The sequence below is a fragment of the Dromiciops gliroides genome, chromosome 5 (assembly GCF_019393635.1).
Source record: "Dromiciops gliroides isolate mDroGli1 chromosome 5, mDroGli1.pri, whole genome shotgun sequence".
NCBI lineage: Eukaryota > Metazoa > Chordata > Mammalia > Microbiotheria > Microbiotheriidae > Dromiciops > Dromiciops gliroides.
In genome coordinates, this window is record NC_057865.1 from 69882440 (window position 1) to 69900490 (window position 18051).

General features: G+C 35.6%; 1 protein-coding gene across 3 annotated transcripts in view; it reads right to left on the reverse strand.

Moving 5' to 3' along the window:
• Positions 1 to 1337: 1337 nt before the first annotated feature.
• The window catches only part of EPC1 (enhancer of polycomb homolog 1), a 112003-nt gene continuing 95289 nt past the window's right edge, over positions 1338 to 18051 (reverse strand). For 2 of the 3 annotated variants that reach the window (XM_043967784.1, XM_043967783.1), the window contains exons 11-14: positions 8301 to 8419; positions 6944 to 7085; positions 6475 to 6841; positions 1338 to 2703 (exon numbers count right to left, since the gene is read on the reverse strand). In XM_043967784.1, the coding sequence (XP_043823719.1) occupies positions 2631 to 2703; positions 6475 to 6841; positions 6944 to 7085; positions 8301 to 8419 (701 nt within the window). In that variant the 3' untranslated portion in view covers positions 1338 to 2630. Of the gene's footprint in view, positions 2704 to 6474; positions 6842 to 6943; positions 7086 to 8133; positions 8221 to 8300; positions 8420 to 18051 lie in introns of all 3 variants that reach the window. The other variant, XM_043967785.1, reaches the window with a different exon arrangement.

The window sequence follows — 18051 nt, forward strand, 5'->3', positions numbered from 1 at the left end:
CTTCTTTTCAGTCTGAAGATCACAGGATGGTAGCGTTGGGAGGTACAGAAATCTAATCAACTTTCCTACTTTTGCACATGAGGAAACTGAAGGCTACAGAAAAGTTATTTGAACACTGTCACACTGGTTACAACTGGGAGAGAGAGAATTTGAACTCAGGAGGGCCTTTTGACTCATCCTCCCTAAAAGTAGTCTTCTCATCCTGTCTCTACCCCATCCTAAGAACAATACTGGCCCTTAATCACAAATTCCTTTCTTTTTTTCTGGGCAATGGGGGTTAAGTGACTTGCCAAGGGTCACACAGCTAGTAAGTAAAGTGTCTGAGGCCACATTTGAACTCAGGTACTCCTGAATCCAAGGCTGGTGCTTTATCCACTGTGCCACCTAGCCGCCCCAATCACAAATTCCTTTGCTCCCAACACAGCTCTGAAAAGTCCTTAGAATGCTAGCCTTCTTTGAGGCTATTAAAATCCAACCTTTTTATATCCCTCTGAATCTTTGGCAACAGACCTTCAATAAATACTTGAGGGGGGGGGGAGCTAGGTGGCGCAGTGGATAAAGCACCGGCCCTGGATTCAGGAGTTCCTGAGTTCAAATCCGGCCTCAGACACTTGACACTTACTAGCTGTGTGACCTTGGGCAAGTCACTTAACCCCCACTGCCCCGCAAAAAATAAATTAATTAATTAACTAACTAACTAAATACTTGAGGACCCAATGAATTCAAAGAACCTTTGTGGAGACAAATGCTCTTAGTGCACTGCCAGAAATTACAAGATAGATAAAAATTAACAAGTGTCTCCGACCTGTTGCTCAGAATATAAGTTCCTTAAGGGTAGGAGAACTCTCATATTTGTTTTTATAGCCTCAGGACCTAGCATAGCATACATAATACATAGAAGGTGATTAATGTAAATAGAATGGAACAGGAACGTGAAAAATGAGTCCCTAGCTCCCCATATCTGAGGTACAAAGCCCAAACTGCATTTTGCATATAAACCTGCTTCACACATCATTGTAGCTTTTGCATGAGAGTAAGATGGTTTACACAGAACAATCTAAAATGTTTTCTAAGGCTTCTTCTCATGGATTTGATGCTTTGGAGAAAACTAGAATGGGTCACACCTTGGAAATTTGTCACTTCCAGTTATTTCTTCAAAGTATTTGCATAGAATTGAAATCCCAGCCACCCCCCAAGAGTGACCTCTGGTTTACACCAGGATGTTAGTGATGAGTAAATGATCCATCCCCAGCCTCCCTCCTTTTATTAGTCACCCATTTTAAATCACACAAGAGCGTTTCTATCTAAAAGAAAATTGACCACCACCACACATTAGCCAACATGTAATGCCCTGGGTTTATTTTGTGAGAGTTCTGTCACAATTTTTCCAGGTGGGATTAAAAACCTTAAGGATAGTGTATGCCGTTGGCCTGGGCATTCAGACTTCGGTACTGACAAAGCACTAGTCTAGTAGTCGTCTGGTAAGTACCATTCTCTTCACAGAAGAGAGGTCAATATTTCCAAAGGAAGGCACCCGATAGTTGTGGTTCTGGCCTTGCAGCCTTCTGGAGAATCTTAAAAGGAAAAAAGCTGGCTGGCTGTTTTTAGAAACTGGAATGATGATACACGTACAGCAATTACTGCATTCTTCTCCCTTATATCCTTTTTCTGAAGAACAAGTAAAGAATGAAGTCTTTTAAACAATTCGACAATTAAAAAAAATACAATTTTTGTGTGCTAAAAAAGGGCAAGACAACATAAACTCCAGTTGTAAGGACTCCATTTGCATACTTGATTTAACACTTTTTGGTGTGGAAGGAAATGGGACTACTGGGCTGTTTGTGGAGCAGCAACATAACCTTAGTGCTTTCAGTACCAGAGACCACCCACAGCATTGTGGGTGAGTGGGGATGGGAAGATTCAAGAGACTTCATCTTTAGCTTGTTACTTGTCTTAATGATAGTAGACCAGGAAGATCCCCATTTAATAGTACATTCCCCATTTTAAACTGATGCCTTTTTTTTGTTTAATTCTGTATGTATGTCACCATTTTTTTTTTCACATGATACACAGAAAACTCAGGGACCCAGAGGGGAACCAAGTTATGTTATACCATTTACAAAATACCAAGGAGTCCACAGCTACCTAACACATTTACTACAGCACAGGAACCAATGAAGGTACAGTGTACAAAAAACTGTAAACACGGCACAATAAATAGATAAAACAGCAGGTTCCGCACCATGCACATGATGTGATGACACTTCATCTCTATACAATCTCACATCTCACACTCTTTGTTGCAGTTTGTTTCCCTCCCTCCCTCCCCCCACCCCAAGTGCAAAGCATCACAAATGAACATTTCTGTATTCAAGTAACATATATACAAGGGTATTACAAATATGCAGTACTGTACAGATAATTGCTGTATGCTTAATTTACAGATGTTGATTCTTTCCTATTAACAGTAAGAAAAGAAAATCAAAGCATGAGAGATGTGCATTGCTGTCTAGTCCCCACAGCTGCCACGGAAACGCATGTGTTGCATTCCATCATCCCTTGCATTCAAAATGCTACTGATGCATAGCACCTAATCAAGTCCCCAAGGCTGCAATTCATTCCTGTGGAAACTACGTCACCTCCATTGCTACTGTATTGTCTGCTATGTTGTTCAGTGCTGGCTTTTCTGCTTCATGGTTTTCCCTGTTAAAAAGAAGATGTATTGTTTACTTAATAGGTAACATAAAAAAATTCAAAAGAGAAATAAATTTTTCATCACAAAGTATGTTAAAGTTGTCATTATTTTACAAAAAAAAAAGAGGAAGGAAGGAAAGAAGAAAGGAAACAAAGCTGATATCTCAGAAAATTATGCCAATACTAACCCCTCTCAGGGTAAGTTATAAGCAACCGCATATAAATATTTATTAATAATCAGTTAACGAGTATCTAATTCCCTATGAAACTAGTCAACAATGTTGCTAGTAATAATATATACTTGAATAACTTATAGAATTCTACTAAAAAGATAACAGTTTTAATTCATGGTCTCAATCTTCTACAAAACCTTTAGAAATAAGTTGTTCAATCTTTAATTTTCCTTGTTTTGACCTTAGTAATAAGAAAAGAGTAAAAGACCTATTTGTACAAAAGTATTTATGGCAGCTCTTTTTGTGGTGGCTAAGAACCGGAAATCAAAGGAATGCCCATCAACTGGAGAATGGCTAAACAAGCTGTGGTATATGATGGTGATGGAATATTATTGTGTTATAAGAAATGACAAATAGGATGATTTCAAAAAGGCCTGGAAAGACTTATTTGAACTGATATATAGTGAAGTGAGCAGAACCAGGAGAATGTTGTGCACAATGACAGCAATATTGTTTGAAGAACTGTGAATGACTTTATTCTCAGCAATACGATCCAAGACAATCACAAAAGACTCATGGTGAAACATATCATCTAACTCCAAAGAAAGAACTGATACAAAGAAAGACTGAACAAACTAAAAGCATGCTATTTTTCATTTTCTTTCATTTTTTCCCCCTTTTATTCAAGTTTTCTTATACAAAATGACTAATATGGTAATGTTTTACATAATTGCACAAGTATCATCTCTATCTGATTGCTTACCTCAGGGAAGTAGGAAAGGAAGAGGAATAGAATTTGGAACTCAAAACTTTAAATAAAAATGCTTATTATTTTAAAAATAAAGTGAATTTTAGGGAAAAAGAAGAGAAAACAGTTGTACTGAAGTGGGATTCTAGAAACTTGGATTTTTACTTCTGGCTCTGACCGTCAGTTTCCTCATTTATAAAACTGAGAGAACTGTACTACAAAATCTGTAAGATCCCTTTCCAGCTCTAAAATTCTATTAAAGCAACAACTGTATCCTTTTTAGGTAAGATGGCAACACAATCCACCCTCTCAGGTGTTATAGCAGTGATACAAAGAAAAAGTGTTGGTGCAGCCTTAAGGCTTACTGTTTGACAAAGCTTATACGAGCACAGCACAACTACTTTTGAAAGTTGAGAAAGAATAAAACTAGAGGTAGATTTGTCATCATCACTGTGGGAGCCAATGAAGGCAGTCCTGACCAGGACCAATGGGAAGAATTCAATTATTACTCACATCATTTTTGTTATTTTTAAGATAAGCTGCTGCTTTTTGACAGTAATACTATAGATTCACCACAAACTGGAGAATCAGTTCTACCAACCTCTCACATTTTTTCTGGATGTGAATTCTGGATAACATTTGTTCATATCAGCTCCATTATAGACAAAACAAGGGAGAAGAGTGGTAGAAAACTTAGGAAAATTAGGGAATTTAGATAAGTTTGAAGCAAGAATTGCTTAATTGTAATTGACTAAAACATAAATGAAGTAATAATGATTATAAAAACAATTAACATATAGTGCATACTATGGACCAGTCACAATGCTAAGTGCTTCAAATTACTATTGCGCTTGACCCTCACATAACGACCCTATTAAGCAGGTTCTATTATTATCCCAATTTTACAGATAAGGAAACTGAGGCAAAAAAGGGTTTTAGTGACTTGCCCAGGGTCACACAGCTAGTGTGTCTTGAGGCTAGATTTGATCATGATAAAGGATGTTTTCCCCATACCACCTAGAATAGATATGGGCAATCTCACCTGGAATCAAGGAGACAGACTGACATTTTTCAGGTACATTAAAGTCAAATTTTAGTTTTAAACTAAAACTTGTTTTGAACTTGTATCCGCTATTTGAACCACATCTCATCTGCTCCTGTCAGTCCTATCAAGTTTTTTTTTTTTAAATCTCTCTTACCTACCCCCTTTCTATTTCCACTGTTACCATCCTCAAATGGGGTTCACAAGGAGATGGACATGACTGAGTATCATGTTTTCCTATTTCTGCATTTTCATATCTGCTGTTCTTCCTTCCCAAAATGTCTTCCTCCCTTTTCTCTCCAGCTAATTAAATCAAGAGGCAGTTAGGTGGATAAAGCACTAAATTTGGAGTCAGAAAAAGCTGAGTTCAAAACCTGCCACACACATTTATTAGCTATGTGATTTTGCATAATTTGTATCATCTCTCAGCTTCAGTTTGTTCACCTATATCATCTCCTACCTTATAAAAGGTTTATGTCAGGCTAAAATATGTAAAGCACTTGGCAAACCTTAAAGTACTATATAAATATCAGCTATAATTATATTAACCTTTCAAGAAAAAGATCAAATTGAATCTCCTTTATAAATATTTCCCTGCCCTCTCTCTCTACCCCAGTCTAAAATTAAGGCTCTTTCTTTGCATTCTTATGGTAGGTCCTTATTGTACAATTCATTTTGCAGTCATAATGATCATTTTAAGAAATCTCTTCAAAAATCAATCTAAATATTTTTGTCATGAAGATTTTCGTGGTTTTATCTTATTTCCCAAACAAAACTCTTAACAGTATTAGTGCCTTACAATTCTTAGTATCGCACCCAAATGTTTAGCATAATACCAGGGCCCATAGTCCAATAAATATCTGCCCATTTCAACCACAGTCAGACTTACTTGAACAAATATTCTGGACTTAACACTGATTATAAAACATTATCAACCACAAGTTGTTGCAAGGAAAGTATCATGATCTTGGCACTAAAAGAAGCTGGGGGTAGGGATGGGAGAAGGAAAGGGAATAAACACTGATATGGTACCTTCTGTGTGCTAGGCACTGTGCTAATAACCACCTCTTTACAAATACTGTCTCATTTGATAAGTGCAATTATAATTGCTAAGTCACCTTTAGTGATCTTTGAAAGTTCAAAGAGAATGGAAATGGTACCTCAAAATTGGAGAGAAGCAAATGTCTCAATTTTCAAGGAAAAAAAGGGGAAGGTAAATGCAATATGCAAATCAGCCCAGTATTAAGACATGGTTGATTTACCTTTGCTAATTGCTGTAGTGAGAAGGAACAAACCCAAGAAATGTACCCTAAGCACTACTAACAGCCTTAAGAAAAAGGAAGGGCAGGGCAGCTAGGTGGCGCAGTGGATAGAGCACCGGCCCTGGAGTCAGGAGGACCTGAGTTCAAATCTGGCCTCAGACACTTGACACTTACTAGCTGTGTGACCCTGGGCAAGTCACTTAACCCCAATTGCCTCACTAAAAAACAAAAAAAAAAACAAAAAAAAAAAGAAAGAAAAAGGAAAGGCAGAAATACCCCAGAGTCATGATAGGGATTTAAAGAAGGTGGTGAATATATTGAAATTACACATGCAAGAGATATATATGTGAAACCTCATGGTATTGCCTCAAAATCTAAAACAGAATATGGAAATGTTCCCCAATTCAATGGCCAACCTAAGTGAAGAATTCATTTTAACGTATATTAAAAAAAAATGGTCACTTAAAGGATGTTCTCAAAGGCATCCCTAAGTTAATAACTCTCATTTCCAAAAGACAAAACAAGCAAAATGCAGAGCATGCATTTCCTACTTACCTTGGAACTGTATCTACAGAGGATGAAGACGGGACCTTGGGCACCTGACAATTTGCTGCTGCAGACAGCTTTAAGGCAGATGATGGAACAGCACTTATAGTCCTAGGTATATGTCGTGCATTTAAGGTGGTAATAGAGTTTACAGTGGCAACTGAAGAGGGTACAGTTAATCGAATATTGTTCCCAATCAGAACCTGAGTTGTTGCAGAATTGGCAGCAGTCACTTGATGACTCAGTGCACTGTGGGAACTTGAAGTCTGTGTTATATTAGAAGGCTGTAACAAGGTTGAACCTGCTGTTGATGATGGACTTGTATGTACAAGTGCTGTTGGTGTAGTACTACTGAGGTGTAAGCCCTTATAGACTCCTAGAAAGAAACAAAAATTCAGAAAATAAGTAACTCTGCTGTGCCTACTGCAAAAATCTATTTTTAAATGGGAAGATCAACTTCAATTGTAAATCACTTTACCTGAGGCTTGAAAGATGCCATTCATTCCAATTCCAAGCACCACATCATCCTTCATCTTGAATCCCATCAGTTGTTCTGATGTCACCAAAGCAGAAGCAGCAAATTGAGCACTAACAGAATCCAACGTCTTGGAAACAAAACCCTTTTTTAAAAAGCACAAATTATTGTACCACTTAGTCATTGTATAATGGATACTTAAAAGCTGCACAAGACAGGTGAGGCGAAGATAGGGTAGAATAAAAATAAACTTGGTAAACTAGTAAAACTTAATGCCTTCTGACATTCAAAAATATTTGTTGAGAGATTCAATATTGTTTGGGAGGACTTAGAAGTTATGAACTTTGTTCTATTTTCTGAATTAATAATAATCTCTTCAAGTCAATGACCCAATGAATCTCAAGTATCCTCGATTGGTAAATGACACTTTCAGCATTAGCTCACTTCAAAGGGCTGTATGGGAAATAGCTAGTAAAATTATTAAAATATTTCCCAAACATAAAAACCACAAACAAATGGTTAAGTAACCCATCTCCAACTTTAGTGATAAAATCAATACCTCTTTACCCATAACCCCTTCCTAATTCCCTCCCCAAATGTACTTCTGAAGGTTCTTTGAGAATTTAATAAAAATGAGGTAAGCATCTTGAGGGCAGAGTCTGGAGAGGGTTTTTTTTTTGGGGGGGGGAGGGGGAGTAGAGAAGAGAGATCTCTAGCACCTAAGCCAAGTATTTTAGCCAAGTAGATGCTGAATGCTTTTACAAAATGATAATAACCTTTGTAAGATTAACTCAGGTATACTAGAAAATATGTCTGTTACAAATAAAATAGTTCTTACAAAACGCATTTCCATAGGCTCAAATGGTTCAAGTTTATCTCTATTTTTAATGCAATAAGGACCAAAATCTCAGCTTTTAGAAAAGTAAACATAATTAGGATTTATGTTCTAGCTTTAAAAGTAATTTTCTCAAGAGCAGAGATGGTATCATATAATAACTAGTAACATAACATATCCATGTCTATGATAAAACTTACAAAATGCTTATGGATAAATATGTGGAGTTCTTTTAAGAGGTATGTTAGTGGACCAGAGGTCCACCAATTTGGAGATAAGGGTCTACCTTATTTAACCATGTTCTTAAGGTTTGTGTTTTTTTAAAGGAGGGAGCAGAGGCTATGCCTGCTACACTCACCTGTAGAGTCCCTTCTAAACCCTGTACACAATGGCTATGATGTAGATTCAGGCGAAAGCCACTTTTCTGCTGGTTAGATGAAAGGTTCTATGACAACAGGTGACAATTAGAGATGAACTCTGGCGGGAAACAATGAGGGATAATCATAAGACAGACAAATCCCTCACCTGTGGAGTGTTGGTAGAGGAATGACTATTTGCTTGCTGTTGATGGATTTGTGCAAGCTGCTGTTTCTGCATGAGTGCCAGCTGCTGCTGATGTTGCTGGTATTGTTCGGCTGTAAATGCTGAACAAAATACAAAATGAGAAAACACTGCATCAAAAAAGTTATAAAAATTTCAAAATCCTAAAACAAAAAAGATTCCAACATCACCAAAAAAAGCCTTCGAGTATAAGACCAGAGTCCCTAAAAGGTGCACAATCCTGTTAACGATCATCTGCAAATTAAATTCATCTCAGTTTGCTAGAGTTGGCAAGCACCCTGTCGCTTTTTACAAGAGTGGCCTAAGTCAAAATAACTTCCTGACCTAACACTAGGAAAGTGAAATGCTCATTTCCCAGGTTCCACACAATTATTTCTGTAAAGCGGTGACACTTTTCTAGACAGTGTAAAAGATTAACACCAGCTTTCATACCCACAGGTTTGTATTTAAATTTTCAGCAATAAATGTGTTAATTAAAACCAGTTTCTATTTCATCTGAATTACATTTCCAATACATTTGGATGACCCCTAACAGAGTTCTGTTACATATATTCATCATTTTACATTGTTTCCAATTTTACTTATCACACAAATACCCTCTATAGGAAGGATACAAGGTTGTTGGTTTGTTGCGTTTTGTTTTTTTTTTTTTACAGAATTCATAACAGGATTGGAAAGGAGGCTCCAAAAGTAAAGGTTAATTACCCAATTTTCCCCACCCAATTAACCCACCTGGAAAAAATCCAGTCAATAAGAACGGAGTTGTTTATGTTGATTTACTGTACAGAATGATGTCTGAGGAAAGACACTGTGTTATGCTACTTATGTTTGTCTATGGAGAGCTCAGTTCTAAAAAAAACAAACAAAACAATTTTCATTTATTACCCCCCAAAAAGGGTGTGTGCAATTTTTAAAGGAAACCTTTCTTGCCAATTAAAAAAAAGGAAGGAAAAAAGCATATACATTCACAATACATCAGGCTTAAAAAGGCTTCTTTAAGAAGTCTGTAATGTTTGGGTAAGAGTTTAAAAACAAAAAATTATCATACATTTATATCTAGGGATTGCAGGGAATCTGTATTTCATGCAGATTTCCTGAATCCAAAGGTTAATGTTTTCAAAATACTTTTTTTTAAACTAAAAAAAAAATTAAAAAGTAAAAATAGCATAATTGCATTTTGATACGGTTAGCTAAATATTTATTCAATCAAATTTGAAGTTCTTCAAATGTAACTCATGAAGGATCTCTCGCACCCAGGACATAGCTCTAATCTAGCAAACAGTAATAAATTACTCTTAGTTGGGTATAAATTCTATCATTTTTGGATGGAATTAGAAAGTAACAGGTACATCACATCTCTAGCCATGTGGTATATGTGGTATGTAACGCCTATACTTAACTGAACTTTATCTGTATGGTTAAGGGAAAAACAACAGGGAGGAAAAAAGGTCTGTTACTATCTATTTCTACTGACTCTCTCTTATGTGACAGATCTTTGAATGATCTTCCTTCCCTAACATTTTCTTTGTATTTGAACTGCCTAGGTGTAAGATTTTTTTGATGTTGTTTTATCCCTTAATATTAGCATATAGTTCTTCATCCAATATGACTACTGCTACAGAGCTTTCTGAAATGGATTGTGAGGGCTCAGTAAGGTATATAGAAAGACAAATAATGTAGAGTATAGCAATGTAAAGATTTAGGGTTACTTCTGATGACAACTAAAAGCATGCATGTATGCTTAAGATAAGGTATTCTCAATTCCTTAGTGTAACATTTAAAGTAAATAAGGAATACACCTGAATCTTAATTATAACACAAATCTTATTTCCTAGTAAATGATCACCTCGAGGTCAATTATTTTACATTATGAGTTTTAATGAAGGTTACCCCATTACTTTTCTATAAAAGTCAATACATTATGAGACCTTGTTCAGTAGGAACTATCAATGATTTTTTTTAAATTTTGCTAACATTATTTCTCAATAGTATCTAAATATAAGATGTAAAAAATAAGAAAATTGAAATCAGAGAAGTAAATTTCAATATTATTTTTGTCCTATTTAAATAAGGGAAATAAAAGCCTATTATTCCCATATTTATTGGTCACTGTCTAAATCCCAATTTAAGTAAGGTATACCTCTATCAGTTCTGTGTGTTTCGACTGCTTTAAAAAGCCATTTTTTACTAATGTTATAGATTTAGAAATAAAAAGCACATTATACTTTTGATCAACAGTGACCACCTGCATGATAGTAATACCTATTTTCCATTGATTCTGGAAGTGTCAAAATTAAAATTTGAATTTCAAATGTGTCTCTCCATAAAAGGAGTTACGGATCAGGGAGGCATCATGGGCAACCTTGAGCTTCATCTTCATATTAGGGCAACTTGGTGGTATTTGTAAATAAAAAGGCAGGCTCATTAAAAATCTTACTGGAAGGAATATAACCAACAATAAAAAATTCTCTAAGATAGCTCATGTCTAACTAACCTGTGAATATATTTGGGAAGGTGGGTAAATAAGTAACATGAATATGGGAAGCTAGGTTGTTTTTACTTTTAAAGAATCATAGCAAGTTTTAAGTTGAATGCCTGATAAAAACTCCACAATAGATTGGAGTAGGTGGATATATAGGTTTATAGTAGGAGTTGAAGGGTAGGTATAGATGGAGAAATACCAACACTGAAACCCCACTGAGGATCTATGCTTGCCCTGGTCTCAGCATGCATGCAAGTATTCTAAGAGTATAGTGTAAAATCCCCAAATTTCTATGTGACAAATTCTGCCACTGAATGTGACTCTGGCCACGTCACTCTTCCTTTCCTGGCCACCAATTGATGACATTAGCCTAAATGATCTCTAAATGACTTTCTAATTATAAATTTCTAGTGTTTTATTAGCACAAAAAATATTGGATCAGCTCTAGAATCTCAGTTCTACCTGTCTTATTTGATCACTCACTTCTCTGGATTGCAATTTTCTCATTTTATAAAGTGGGGGCTATACAAGATGATCTCTAAGATCTCTTTCTAGCTATAATCTGATGTATTTTCCTGTATAGTGAAACTCTGACAACGACGCTGTATAACTTAGTTGGAAATGGTAGATAGATGTGCTTTACTGTAGACAAGAAAATGCTTTTAGGATTTTAATTACAGACTCTTCATGCTTTGTCCCAGAAAAAGAATCTAGGAGCCATAGAAAACTGGCCTAAAGACACCAACTGTTACATACTTATCAAATCTTTGGATGTCAAGTTTGAGGAGAGAACATGAAAAACAAATCCAATAGAAATGCCTAGAAAGATGGTCCAAGTCTAAAACCAATTTTAATAGGTATAAATGTATTCTGCTCTTGGTCAGATGACCTCTAGACAACCACAGTTTAGGGGGAGATTGACACATTGGGATTGCTTATAAAGGGTATTAACAGGCCTTAGAACAATACCATACCAGGATTAGCTGAAGGAATTGAGAATGCCCAATCCAGTGAAATTACTTTTAGGTAGGGATGTGATAGAGCATTTCCTCTCTCAGTTCTGTTGGACAGCAGGACTGTCATTTGGAAATGGAATTAGACATTAATATATCAACAGGTAGAAATTTCAAGTAAGAAGATTTTACTTAAATATATGACAAAATTTATAACAATAAGGGCTATTCAAAAGTAAGATGTGTTGCCTTAAAAAGTGGCAAATTTGGGGCAGCTAGGTGGCTCAGTGGATAGAGCACTGGCCCTGGATTCAGGAGGACCTGAGTTCAAATCTGGCCTCAGACATTTGACACTTACTAGCTGTGTGACCCTGGGCAAGTCACTTAACCCCAATTGCCTCACCAAAACAAAACAACAACAAAAAAAGTGGCAAATTCATTATTACTAGACATCTTCAAGTGTAACTGAATGAAAACTTGGGTATGTTCTTGAAAGGATTCATGTTTCAAATAGGGGATTGGACTAAATGATAACTAAGATCTCTTTCAGCCCCAAGATTCTATGGAAGAATTATATCTATATCTATATCTATCTATCTATCTATCTATCTATATTTTTTTTTAAAAGGAAAAAAATCTTTTTGAGAAAAGTAAAATAAAAAACCCTTTCAGATAATTTGTCAAAAGGTCTTTAGTTTCCACTCATTTAAAAAGCTACGTTTGGAGCATTTGAGGGGCACATTTGAATTTCCACTTTGAGGACATAGACTAAAAAGAAGGCAAGTTAATCAAATTTACACAAAACTTTAAGTATGTCTTATGCGTCAAATAATCAAGATAGAGAGTGATCTATGCAGGCTGCAATGATGGTTACAAACCAGTAAGATTGGATTTTAAAATGATAACTATTATGTCCCACACTGGGATTAAAAAAACAAAAATACCGCACAATTAGAGAATGGAGCAAATTAACATGATAGCACTTCATATGAAAAAAGTAGAAGAAAAGGGAAAAATCATGATGGCTATTTTCAGATATACTAAGGACTGATTTGGGAAAGAGAGATGACTTATCCTTTGTTTCTCTAGAGGGCAGAACTAGTACAATTGGTCAGCTTCAAGGAAATTTTGGAAGAAATAGGAGGAAGAATTTCCTAACCTTTATAGCTTAGCTGTTCAACAAAGGAATAGGTAAATCAGAGACTACTCATCTTCAAGGGATGTTATTTAAGGGCTTTTTTTTTCTTTTTTAAATCTTCTGGCAAGTTAGATGAGATAACATATGATATTCTTTTTTCAACTCAAAGATTCAAAAATTCTACCTTTCTGACCAAGGAGTAACTAAGATAATGAAGAAATTTTGGAGTAAAGAGTTAGCAGTTGCTGCATAAAGAGATACCAAAAATGTGGATATTCAGTGTGCAGTGATAAAACTGAGCAAAAATAAATTATCAGTGTCTATGATATTATGAAAGGTATGAGTAAGATGAACATAGAGTATTAGAAGTAAGATATGAAATATGAAAAGTCAATTTAAGAATAAATACAGCTAAGTACTAATTTATATTGTATTATTACCCCAGGAAGTGATATAAAGCTGAAAATGTAATAGACTCTCTAGTAAATTAATGGATAACAAATCACAAAGAGAGCAAAGGAAAGAAGGATGACTTAAGGAAAACATCTCTTAAATTTTGGAGGCTGAAATTAGGACAATTTTTTCTCTCTCACAAATTGTCATTTGATATCACAGTCAGCAACATAATCCCGGGCTGGATGCACTAGGGCCAGATTCAGTATTCTTACATTAAATGTTTATTTTAAAGAAGATTTAAAAATCATTGCTAAGAAGAGATTTGCAGATGATGTACCAGACAGCTGTTACCTGTGGCAAATATATAAAAACCAGGCATCAGGAGGTACTTTCTGAACCAGAATGCTTTTTTGAATAGCTTACAAATTTTTTAAAAAGGAGATTTATTTGAGGAAGTTAAATATACAAAAATGTCTTTAGCTCTTTTTTTTAAAGTTTGAAGATTTATTGGTAGGGGGAGGTGCCAAAATTTCTGCTTTGGGACATATGCTCAAAGAATATGACCACTGAAGAAGTGAGTGCTTTTGGGAATTATTTTTCCCAGTTAACATCTGTTACAATATTTTATCTTGCATGATACCCTAAGGCAGAAGTTTAGCTTGATGTTCACACACAAAATCTCAAGTACACTATTTTGCTATGATGGTTAAAATTGATCAAGTATCCAAGAAATCTGGAAAGCTCTAGGTTGCTTGGGCTACTCAGAAAGTTTATAATCATACCATTTAAAATTTAAACTAATCTGAGCATAAATTTAATTGTTTTCTTACAGAATTAGATTGACCACTTGTGGATCACTGGGCTGGGCTGCATACAATTTCAGATAAACCTACCCAGTTCAGGGGCAGCTAGGTGGCGCAGTGGATAGAGCACCGGCCCTGGAGTCAGGAGTACCTGAGTTCAAATCCGGCCTCAGACTTAACACTTGCTGGCTGTGTGACCCTGGGCAAGTCACTTAACCCCAATTGCCTCACTAAAAAAAAAAAAAAAACAAAAAAAAAACCTACCCAGTTCCACCCTTTATGAATATGTTACAGCACAACCATACCCTATGTTCTAACCAGTCTAGATTACTGTTCATATAGTTTTCTATTTGTAAGCTAGTTAAAATATTACTGAAATTTAGAATTGAAAATGAACTGAATGTCATAAAACTAAGTAGCAAAATTTCAGTACTCTAAAATGAAGGATTAGGCAAAATCCTAGGGCCAGGAATCAAAGTGGCTATTCTACACTAAACTGGATTTTAAAGTAAAATTTCTTTATGACCTGTTGGACTTAATTTTGAAAAATTAATTTGTTCACATCCATAAATATAAAATTCCATCACTGAAATGAAGACATTTCCATGAATGGCTAGGTATTATGATTTCAGCTTATTCAGACTTGGAACAGATCATTCTAACTACAAATTTTATTCACCCATGAAAATAATCAAAACTTTAGTAAAGACTTGAAGCTTAGAAAACATCTAAAATGATAATAAAATCTCAATGACTAGGCATTTGACATTTATATAGAGAACCTATAATTTCTAAAAGTCACTTTTCTATTGCAAAAGTGGTTTTCCTCCATATGTTTTGATTTCTAAATAAAATGCCTCCTAAATAAGATTGATATTGCTGGGTGTGGTAGCACCTGTAAACTTTGCTATTGGAGGAGGCTGAGGCTGATGGACTGCTTGACCGTGGAAGTTCTGAATTCAAGTAGGGCTAAAGTCCATTTGGTGTCTGCACTGTCTGGCACCAATGTGGTAAGTAAGCCTAGGAAGCAGGGGGTTACCAGGCTGCCTAAAGAGAAGTGAACCAGCCTAAGTCAAAAATGGGCAGGTCAAAGTTTCTGAGATCCAGTCTCAAAAGACAGATTTATTAATTTATTAACAACTGATATGTGGCAAGCAAACAAATACATGTGTACATATACGCAAACATATAAATAAAAATATACATCTTAATCTATTAAAAAATCCAAGTTAACAGTAATTTTTATAAATGTGTCAATAAAAATATTGCTTGCCACCTATATCAGCAAGACATTAAAATATTAATAGTGATGTACTAAAAAAATGTGATATACTCTTCCTTCCCCCTGCATAATATAGTTTAATATTTGTTTTATGAATGATGAAAACTATTATAATCTGGAAGACTTCTTTGGGGATTGTAGGCTAGAATCTGAATAATGATGACCTTTTAAAGTTTGAGCTTATGGTTTTACCGATAAACAGTTATGTACCACACTGCTATTACAAACTAATTTAAATCAGTGCTTTTAGGCAACGATATTACTCATCCATGTGGACCTAAAAACTGGCCTTTACTAGTTGTGTATATAGACTAATTAATAAGTCTGTCCCCAATTTCTTTTAATACCAGTTAAAATTATGGCAACATATATCCAGAGAAATAAGGATAGTAACACCTGGCTTATCCAGGTCACTTATCTAGCTGTCTCACACATCTAGAAAAACAGGACACCAGGAATTACCCAGAAATGTTAAACCAAAAGAGACTTTACCAAGACTACACCATTAAAGACCATGCACTTTGGCCACAGGTCAGCACTCTGACACCTAATTTTCCTTTTATTTTACCTATGGCTCTAACAAGGTTAGCCATCCAACTTGTTTGTTAGCCCACTGATTAAGAACAGCACAAATGGGGGAAGGGTGAGGGTAGGGATCGCACACATGCAAATAAGGTGTATAGACAGCAAAAGGGACATATCATAACAAGGGAAAGAAAACCTCAAAAAGCAATTTGGGGCCCTCGGGCATAGGGGTAAACAGACAAACATCTTCTGAACATTTTTTACACAAATGTAGTACAGGAAATGATGTTTATAATGATTATTGACTGATCATGAAAAGATTAAATTATGTTCATTATATTAATCATAATTGTATTTAAGAAGGCAAGGGGGGAGGACTGTAATAATTCAAAATGATAAAAATTTTCATTATGAAAAGTATAAAACCCCAGGCATCTACAATATTTAAGGAACATTTCATTGCTAGATAACACCAGACAAATGAAGCATTATTGTAGATTTGGTACCCACAATACAATTGCCTGGGAGCCCTAAGCAACAGTTGAATATATAGCACAGTCATACAGAACAGATTAAACTGAAAAAGAAAAACATGTTTTTGCTAGCTTGTCCACTAAAAGTACATTAGTAAATAAAGCACACTCCTAAAAAAGAGGACCCTATGCTTCATTATTTAAGGCAAACTACTTAAGATTTTACAGCCAGTCTTTTGATACAGGAACCTAGTACTAACCTTCTTAATATTCAGGAGAAAAGCACAACAGAATTGTTCAGCAGATTATTTTTAAAACATTAATACTGGAGCAGCTACATGGCACAGTGGATAGAGCACTGGCCTTGGAGTCAGGAGTACCTGAGGTCAAATCTGGCCTCAGACACTTAACACTTACTGGCTGTGTGACCCTGGGCAAGTCCCTTAACCCCAATTGCCTCACACCCCCCCCAAAAAAAGAACATTAATACTTATTTTGGCAGCATATGAAAAATTGTTTACACTGAAAAGGATAGGGATACAATCATCCCAATTTTAATTCCTCTATCTTAATGAGGAAGGGTGTCGTTCCTTCTCCCCCCCCCAATATGTGCCTTTTTTTTTAATTTACATTTTTTTTTTTTTGGTGAGGCAATTGGTGTTAAGTGACTTGCCCAGGGTCACACAGCTAGTAAGCTGTCAAGTGTCTGAGTCAAATTTGAACTCGGGTCCTCCTGACTCTAGGGCCGGTGCTCTAACCACTGTGCCACCTAGATGCCCCCCCCCCCCCAAAGAAAATAGTAGAATAATCTTTAAAAAACAACAACTTTCTTTATAAACCACAGAATATTACTGGATATGTTGTCTTATTGGGGAAAAAAAAAATTCACCCTACAGTGTAACTCTTGCAAAAATGATAATACTAATTTAATTTTTAAACTAAGGGGGCAGCTAGGTGGCACAGTGGATAAAGCACTGGCCCTGGATTCAGGAGGACCTGAGTTCAAATCCGACCTCAGACACTTGACACTTACTAGCTGTGTGACCTTGGTCAAGTCACTTAACCCTCACTGCCCCCCCCCAACTGAAACAGAAGCAAAATGGTTTCTACAGAAGCATCAATGTTAAATTTAATAGAACTACATATGTTAATAAATAGTTTCTGGAAAATTATAAATGGAACTGTTAGGTCAAGACAAATGATAAAAACATTCCCTTTTAAGCAGAGTGAATTCAAATGTTGCTTTAAATTATTACTGATTTTTAAAACAGTGTTCTTAATGGCTTATGACAGTAGCAAACTTTCCCTGAAAGTTCAAATTTCTTCATAATAAAGGTAATTAAAAACACTAGACTGGATTATTGGGGGACCCTGTAGAATATAGTTCTCTTAAGGTATTTAAAAATTCAATAGATATTAATGTTTCTGGGAAGGTTTAAATGTAATCCTGAAAGTTGTGTGAGGGATGACTTAGTCGAATTTATATTATAGCAGCTTTCATTCTATATTTGAATTTATCTGTGGTAACATTCCTGTTCGTGGAATTTCTAAATTCTGTATTTCTCAAATTATGAAAAAGCTTTTGACAGAATTAATGATTATACAGACAATTTATAAGGTGGAGAGTACTTACTGCAGACATTCTTTAAAATGATGTATTAGC